The sequence below is a fragment of the Hippocampus guttulatus genome, chromosome 3, assembly GCF_054856545.1.
Source record: "Hippocampus guttulatus isolate MCC_2025c chromosome 3, RoL_Hgut_1.0, whole genome shotgun sequence".
NCBI lineage: Eukaryota > Metazoa > Chordata > Actinopteri > Syngnathiformes > Syngnathidae > Hippocampus > Hippocampus guttulatus.
The window spans coordinates 12199459-12208293 of NC_141263.1; the positions used below are offsets into that span (position 1 = coordinate 12199459).

At 39.3% G+C, this 8835-nt stretch overlaps 1 protein-coding gene across 3 annotated transcripts; it reads right to left on the bottom strand.

Annotated features, from left to right (window-relative positions):
• Positions 1 to 997: 997 nt before the first annotated feature.
• Positions 998 to 8386, bottom strand: cops2 (COP9 signalosome subunit 2). 3 transcript variants are annotated; one of them, XM_086107310.1, is made up of 14 exons: positions 8234 to 8386; positions 7715 to 7849; positions 7550 to 7627; positions 7339 to 7464; positions 6678 to 6767; positions 6509 to 6586; positions 5539 to 5713; positions 5267 to 5445; positions 5087 to 5139; positions 4178 to 4275; positions 3999 to 4081; positions 3791 to 3895; positions 2860 to 2918; positions 998 to 1453 (listed from the first exon to the last, which is right to left on the bottom strand). In XM_086107310.1, the coding sequence occupies exons 1-14, from the start codon at positions 8285 to 8287 to the stop codon at positions 1309 to 1311; spliced, it is 1458 nt and encodes a 485-aa protein (XP_085963436.1). In that variant the 5' UTR covers positions 8288 to 8386; the 3' UTR covers positions 998 to 1308. The 3 variants fall into 3 exon arrangements, with proteins under 3 accessions (XP_085963436.1, XP_085963434.1, XP_085963433.1); XM_086107308.1 differs by lacking the exon at positions 3791 to 3895 and having other exon boundaries at positions 7715 to 7828; XM_086107307.1 differs by lacking the exon at positions 3791 to 3895.
• Positions 8387 to 8835: the final 449 nt, after the last annotated feature.

Sequence of the window (8835 nt, forward strand, 5' to 3'; positions counted from 1 at the left end):
TACTTTATTCGCCCATAGTGTCAATCCATAGTAAACTAAAACTACAATTAAAAACACTTGGAGCTAGTAGAAAGGCTGCCACTTGCGATCAACATTGATTGAGCTCTGGCAAAGCCTTTTTTTCAATATCCTTCATATCCTATTTAAGGTCCCATGTACAAAGAAATTCTTTGGCCCCACTCCGAAAACATGTCAGTATCAAACAATGCTGAAACAGCTTTGCAGCAAGCCATGTGAACATTTATTTGATGTCCGACTAGAGTGCTCACTGAATGGTGAACGAAAACTAGTGCGTTGTAAATAATGATCAACCAACTTGCCATAACGCCATTTGACCATTTCTCTGATATTGAACTGTCCTACCGGTGAGAACAAGGACTGTACTAGCACATGCACTTAAATCTTTATAGCATTTATTTGATGCTTGTAATACTGTATCTATCTTAAATGGTAAATAGCCTTTCACTTGTTTTGCAATTTTTCACTAACAAGGCACTCAAAGCCCTTTACGCCAACTTGTCATTCACTTCCTGATGATGCAGGAACAGGAGCAACTGAGCGTTCAGTATCTTATTCAAGGACACATCGACACGGTCACAAGAGCTGGGGATTGAACCCAGAACCTCTGGGTTGCGAGACAGCCACTTTCCACTGATCCATATCGTCCATCTTAAAATCCACGTGCTACCTATTAGTCCTTATTGGTAGGACAACTACATGTTACAATTAAGACAAAACTGTGCACTAGTTGACGACTGTGTGCTATGAGTACGACTAGCGGAATGTTGAAACCATTTGTAGTACTGGTAGCATGCAAATGTACAACTCGCGAGGACAAAGAGCATAAAGTACATGGACCTTCAACTCAATATCGAATAAATGCCCGATAGAGGTATATTTGTCATATCAAATTATAAACCTGACAATGCCCCAAGGGCTTTTCATAGCTAGGTTTCTCTTGTCATGATGAAAATACTCCATTTCCAAGTTCAATCTATTAAGTGCTGACAGGTGTTTATTACCAAGAGGCAACAGTATACATTAAAATACTGTGTTTGTCTTCTCATACACATTTGTACAACCAATATATCTGCACATGGAAGGATCTGCCAATCTGGTATATGAAAAACAACAGTGTCAGTGATTTCCTCTTGTCAGGACAAAACAACACATTCTCGGGGCTCTTCTTGAAAATCGGTGGCGTTTTTCAAAACGTGTGGCGTCTCGCTCATCTCCGAAGCACGGAAGCATATTTGCTGGATGTATTCAAACATGCCATTTTCCTTGTCTCTTGATTTTTCGTTGGCATCATGTGAGCTTGCTCACAATGGCCTGGTTGAGAGAGTTCAGCTGATTAGTCCATTTGTCTAAAGCTGTGTAGCGAGCCCCTCCCCTTTTCTGGTAGTCGAGTTCTAGTAGCTGGTTGACTTGGTCGATTCGCCCGTGGATTGTGCTAAGAACGACACAAACACATGTTAAGGAACGGCTATACGCTGCAGAAAAATGCATTCATCAAGAAATCACATACACACACACACACATACAGCACATTTGACAATGTCAGGGTGTGGAAGTATATAATCCCGATACAAACCAAAAGTTGTAAAAATATCACGGTTAAGGGTAAAGTATGAGCTTTAATGGAGACTTCTTTCTTCTTACTTTTTTCTTTTCTGATTGATATAAAAATGATTTATTAGATATAATCACATAATGGGGTAGGACTAGATAAGTTTTTTACTTCTTCCTACTCCCTTGAACATAATAACTGGTTTTTGTGACATGATCAATGAGCCCAAGATAAATCCTTTCAGAACTTTCTGTTTACAATGCGAGACTTATTGGGAAGAGCAGCATCATGCTTGCATGGAGGAGACAGCATCAATGCTTAGGGTAGGCCCTTTTTCTTCAGCTGGAACTGGGGCCTTTGTCAATCAAGGTTGAGGGAATAATGAACAGTTCCGTCAAACATTTGTAAAGTGATCTGAAGAGGGCAGTGCACAGGAGATGCCCTCGCAATGTGACACATTTGAATCGTTTTTGCAAAATAAAAGTCGGTAAATATTGCCACATCCAAAAGTGCCACACTGATACCGAAAAAGATTGAGTACTGTCACAAAAGGCATCTTTTTTTTCATTTCACCAAACAAATGGCATTTGAATAGTCTACTCTAGAGTGTATAAGTCTTCTGATATCCGCTATACATGGAGACCAATGGGAATTAAATGTAAAATAGCTTTTTAGCACATTAAACATTTTTGAGGCATAGGTGTGGCATGTTACATGCTTCCACTCTTCGCTTGTTTCAAACTACTGGAGGAAACATACATTCATTCTTTAAATGTGTGTTAACATGGGATTTTGTAATAGCTGGCTGGCAACCGGTTCAGGGTGCCCCCGCCTACTGCCCAAAGACGGCTGGGATAGGCTCCAGCACCCCCTGCGACCCTTGTGAGGATAAGCGGATCGGAAAATGGATGGATGTATATAATCAATAGTTCAAGCTGGTGCTTTTAAAAGTGGGCATGTCTCCAGCAGTGCCACCATAAATATCCTTTACAGAAGACGCAATACCCCACAGTTGATACCATTACATTAAGCTTCATTCGTTGTTCATACAATGTTGGCATGGTGAACTAATACTCTCTTTGGGTGCATGCTTTACAGTTGACCAACCGTTGTAGGTGCTTGTAATTGTGGAACAAATCTAACATCATACTGTAGCATCTGCCTACAGCACGCAGAATGCCAGAGGATTCAGGTGTCAATTGTGATTTTTATTTTGAATTATTGCCCAGCCCTAGATGATGCAATTACATATTTATATGGTGCAGCAAGCAAAAATAGATGACGCATACTTATCCAAAATACACTGCACCAGCAGACTCTCCACATCACAAACATCGATATTCAGCTCCTAAAAAACAAAGCAAAGAGGCAGTTGTCAATCTGCAGGTTACCAAGTAGATGGAAATTAAATTTGGTTTGAATTTACAGCTATGACATTCCCCCCCTCCATTGGACTGACAGCAGGCGGCTCCACTATAGCCCACATTATCACAGATGTGCGTTTGCCATCATGGCAGCAAACCGTAATAACGGCAGGAATACAAAAAGACACATGGAATGGAATAGCTTCAATCGGAATGAGGCATCTTCCATATGTGGACACCAATGCAAGTACAGCATCAACGTACAGACTGGATATAAAACATCAAGAGCAGTCACTGTCAGGAAAACACACCAACTGGTGACTGGTATTAGACCACATTGTTTTCTTCCATTTTTTTCATTTTAATGGTTGGTATCACTTAAGGAATATCAAATGGCAAAAAAAATTAAAAGAAAGAAAGAAAATAAAGAAAACATGGTATTCCTAAAAGTGCTTTTGGCCATATGGCAAACTCCGTGGCGCCACGGGCACACTTGCACTAGACCACCGTGCTGCTATTACTATTATTACATGGAAGATTGTTTTGATATAGAAACATAAATACATACACAGTCATACCTCGGTTTTCGATCATTATCCATTCCAGAAGGCTGTTCGAAAAGCGATTTGTTCGAAATCCGAAACTATTTTATTAGCCCATGTTACTCAACCCGTATTGTTTTGTGTTTTTTGTTATTGTAAAGTGTCCTTGGGCGTCTTGAAAGGCGCTTATAAATAAAATGTATTATTATTATTATTATTACTATGCAGAAATAACATAAAAATAGTCCGATTTGCATAAATCACAACAAACACGTCTGCTCACAATGAACGCTATACAAGGAAGCGTCACTTACTCGTGTAAGGAAGCCGAGAGGAGTCAAGTGGCGTATTCGGGTTTGGTCAGTTTGGTCGAAAACCGGTTTTCGGTCGTAATCCGAGGCGTAAAAATCTCGAATTCTCTGGTCGAAAACCGATTTGGTCGAGAACAGAGACGTTCGAAAACTGAGGTTTGACTGGATAGGGATGGGTAAAACACAAAATGTTGTGATCCAATAGTCTTACCTTCGAAATGAAAGGGATGTGTATTCTTGTATATGGTTTGATGAGTTTGATAAGTACTTGAGTTCTAATATTGCGCAGCAGCTCTGCAAAAAAATAAGTGAAAAAAAAGACATGACTGCATTCAACATATTCTTAGTGCATGTGTACAGCAACCACCACCAGTCACAGTCGCCACTCACCCTCTATGTGCTCTCTGATAAAGGGGTCATCCATTATGTTACTGTGATTTGTTTTCAAGATTTTCTCAAATTCAGTGATGTCATTGTTCTGATAGGCGCTGGAGGGACAAAGAATCAATGTTATAAAAACTCCACACACAAAATACATCTTGATAGCTGTCAATCTAGACACTATCAATAAACACATAAATAAAATATTCAGAAGCCTACTAATATCAAGCAGTCCCTTTCCCCCCTCCCCCAAATGACAGCATTTGCAATTAGAAAATTGCACTTCTACTGCATTTGGATTTCGATTTTAATTGAATTAATTGTTCAGTCCCACAGGCATGTATTTTTTATCATGTCCTTGCTGTCCTGTGAAAAACATGTCCATTTATATAATTTTTGAAAAATGTATACATTAACGGGATGTCTGAAATGCCGACATACTATTAATGTAGAAAATAAAAAAATCATGACAAAAATTGATGTTTTTCTCACAGGACAGCAATATGAAAAAAAAGACAGTGTTGTGTAGTGTTGCTGTTTACTGAGTCACTTAGTTGTGAAATTCTTCTTCATTGGTTTATGCATGTCTATATTAAACTGCCCCCTGGTGACCAAGCTACACACATCAGAATGTGCACAATGTGGGGCTGGTAGGGATTCATGACATTGCCATTCATTTATATGGGGAATGCGATTTGAGATATTTAAGTTAAAACCAACGTGGTCACAGAATGAATTTGATTCATAAATCAAGGCACCACAGTACTTGGTACTTGTCACCAAAATATCACCAGATGACTTTTTCAGCAAATTCCAAACTGCAAATATGCGTGATGTTTCAAGAAATATGTGAACATACTGCATGTGTGTTTAAGAGATGAAGAACACGGACTGAGTCCAAATACAAAACATTCTTACCTTACTAAATTTGTCATTGCTAATATCTCTGGATCATTTTTGTATGGTTTGGCCTTTTGAGAGGTAAACAAAAGGAAACATTAGCATTTTAACAACAGAATGTACAATTCTGCTTTCAAGACAAAGGAAAAACAAACACCAAGAAAAATGATAAAAGGTGGAGTAAGTGAAACGTCACACCTCTTGCGAGTCAAAAGGGTTGATTCCCGACTTCATTAGCATGTTGGCGAGCACTAGATACTTCAAACACGTCGTCCTTCTCGGGCTTCCTGACTCGTCATAGTTTTTAAAGGCCTCAAAGAAATCTGTGTGAGCTTTTTCAAACTCCCCCTCTCTCAGATGCATTTTGCCGCCGCATTCTGTTCACGGGACCAATCAAGCATACATCATTTATCAGAAAGAAGCCTTCTTTATATGCGATGCAGATGTTGCTGAATACAACGACTGCTTACCTCGGATAACGCCCATTATAAGTGGATGAGGAATGGCAGATTTTATGTGGAGTGATTGCTCGTACAGGGCTTTCAATTTCTTGTTGTTTTTTTGGGCTGTGTACATCTGAATTTCCAGAGCGTAGATCTCCAACAACTGCGTGCCTTTCTTGAGGTCATCCTCGCCATCGTCTGTCTGTGGCGAGCGAGAAAAGAAGAAGACAAGTAAGGCTGCATCCACACTAACTCAACAAATAATCAGAACAAGAAAAATCTTCGTCCAATCAAACGGAGGACAAAGCAACGTGTTGCTATATGGTCACGTTATCATCTTTTAAAACCTCTTGAATTCCTTTCAAAAGGCATTGTGGGCCACAACTAGTCACTGCACTCCCCTCACGACCAACTACAATCACTAAACTAACCAAGTGACTCTCCAAATTGGCACTGTGGGGCTCTCCTACTTTCAAACAAATAAATTACTCAAAATTCATCCTGCATTGATGTTACAATAACTTAAACCTTTTTTTACTCCAGTATAGTGCATTTGTTGGGTACAGTTCAGCTGCATTTAACTGTTCGGCTAAAAAAAAAAAAAACATTTGCATGGAATATTTTTAAAACTTTATTTTCAAACATTGATATTGGTGCAAGTTTTATTAAAGTTTTAGGTGCATAACATTTTAACTTCATCATTACAAAGGCACAGTTTGTAAATGCTGCGTTAATGTTATGCTGGACCAGGATAAGCGGTTCAGAGAATTGATGGACTCTTGGAGGAAATAGGACATATATTTTTATATTACCCCGGGTTGTTGTAGACATGGATTAAGTTTATTTATTATTATATGCCGGTCAAAAAATATGATAACATGTTTTGGAAGACAGTTGGAAGCTGATGCAATTCTACATGCCAAAATGAATTTCTCTTCAGTGACTAAGGCTTGCAACCATGTCATAAATAGCTCTTGGGTGGTCAATGTTGGGTTACCTGGCAAGACTGGTGTAATTGCCTCAGGATCTTCTGCAGCTTTCCATATTCTTCTCTCTCCAGGTACAACTTCCCCAGCTACAGTGACAAAACAACAAATTAAAGTTCACTTATTGTAGTACTAATGTAAAGTATTATAATGTTGAGATTCAGAATAACCTTTAGGTACCTTTGTGTTGGTTTTAAACCAGAGTCTGTCGTTTTTTGCATCTTTTAAAGCTTCCAGAGTAGTTTCATAAAACTCTTGTAGTAAATCCATCTGGTAACACAGGAAACACACTTTAGAATATAACAGAGAAACATCAACAATGTTGCCTTGAAATTTTGATTGTCTCCATGACCCCCCCAGTTGTAACTCAAAATTTCTATCCCCATTGAAATGACTGGAAATGTTATTAATCTGTTACAGGCTCTGAAAAACACAACAAACAAATTGTACATGGGTATTTTCAACAAGATAAATACGACTCTACAATATTGTACTTAGGAAAACCATATAGGAATAGATAGAATTAAATAGAATGGAAAGAATTAAGACGTTTTTGAGGCTTTAATTTAATAGGACTGGTGCTTCTCCTATTGGCGTGCACACATTGGCCAACAGGGGCAGTATAACACGAGCATGATCTGAAAATTTAAAAGAGATATGAAGACAAGTCGACAAGTTCGTATCTCAAATTATGTTCATAGGTCAAAGCAAAATGAAAACAAAACAAAAAATATCCAAATTACAGCTCACATCTTGACATAATCATTAGTTGGGTCACTTATATCTCATGACAGCACATTTAACTGTCAGATAAGGTTGTTTCCGTAGATATGAATTGCACCTGTTTGGAAGTTGAGATGTAGTCCAGAATGGAGTTGATGGACTTTTCTGAGTAGTTCCTTGTGACTGCACTTCTTATGTATGTCAGTAACTGTTTGTATCTATTCATCATCTCTGGGAAATTAGTCTGCAGTAAGACAAATCACAACAATTACTCAGAGCGGCCACAGCAATATCAACTGTATGTTACGGGTCAGTGTGATGTTATTTACCAGCTTAAAGTTTATTTTAATCATTTGTTTCAGCGCTTTGAATCCCCATTCGCCTTTCTCGCCTTCTAATTCCAACACCTGATGATGAAAACATGACAGTAAATAGTATGAATAAAATTATGTGTGTGAAAATAGCAGACAACATTGAGTTGAGGAGCACTCCACCTTCTGGAAACTGCTGAGTGCTGCTTTGGGATCATCCTCCTTCAATGCTTTGGAGTTGTAGTACTGGTTCTCCAGGTCAACATTTGGCTCTGAATTGCTGTCTTCCGAGTATTCCTGGATGTTATCACATGTGCACTATGAAAAACTCCAATAGTTACAATTGCTATCATCGCGTTATTGTAACACAAGTATAGGGAAGCAAAGCATAACATGATCTCTTCTTGTGGTATTCTAATTCTGCTACTACAAGCGTCTGCTAAAGTTAGCCCACGTATTTGCTAATTCACCGCTGTAATGCAGAGATTTCAATCAGAGGGTCTACAGAATGCATGCAAGCTTGACTAAACTACCCTGCGGGGTTAGTCAACTCTCTAGCACTAAGTGTGTGTGGCCAACTCGTACACGATATTAGCCCAACAAGCTAACTACGAGGCTAACGCTAGCTAGCCCGCACTATCGCTGATTTCCAGTTCTGTCAAAGATAAAAGGCAGGGGTTGAGTAATTTTAGATGGAAATACCAGGTCGTAGTCCTCTTCGTCGTCACACATGAAATCGTCCTCCATATCAGACATGGTGATAGTCCTTGTTATCCTCGTTGAGAGAGGAATAGTTGGCCGGCCTGTGCTGTGTTTTGCGGCGATGGGGAGGAGATGGTGTGTCAGGGTGGCAAAGAGGCGCCACAGCCCATCTTTCGTCACTAGATGTCGCTATTGGATCGCCTCTCGCCTCTCCATCGTGCTCTCTCAATGTAGTGCAGGCGTTTGTAATCATAGATATAGATGAGAAGGCTAGATGGCTCGAGGCAGAGTCGGCAGCATTGTCAATGGTCGGCCATCTTAGGAGAGAGGTCTCTTCTGGTGCGCGTGTAGTCGGACTGAATTCTTGACGGATTGACAAAACGGTTCATTACAAAACTTACTAACGTGGTGATGATGCAAGGATGAATGTTTAAATCGTAGATTTTCTTGATGAAAAACTTGGCAAACATGTTCGTATCATTGATTCCTGGCATCTCAAGACTGATCTTACAATCAAGATTTGCAGTTATCATTGGTTATCCTGATTGCAAAAACGTTTTTCCACCTAATCTTTTATCGAAATTGCTTTTTTTGTGTGCATG

Coding starts and splice junctions, on each gene's coding strand:
- cops2 (XM_086107310.1), bottom strand. CDS start 8,287: ATGTCTGATATGGAGGACGATTTCATGTGTGACGACGAAGAGGACTAC. Junction 3,896..3,998: donor ACATCCCTTTCATTTCGAAG/GTAAGACTATTG, acceptor GTTTTCGACCAG/AGAATTCGAGATTTTTACGC. Junction 1,454..2,859: donor GTGCAGTGTATTTTGGATAA/GTATGCGTCATC, acceptor TGTCGTTCTTAG/CACAATCCACGGGCGAATCG.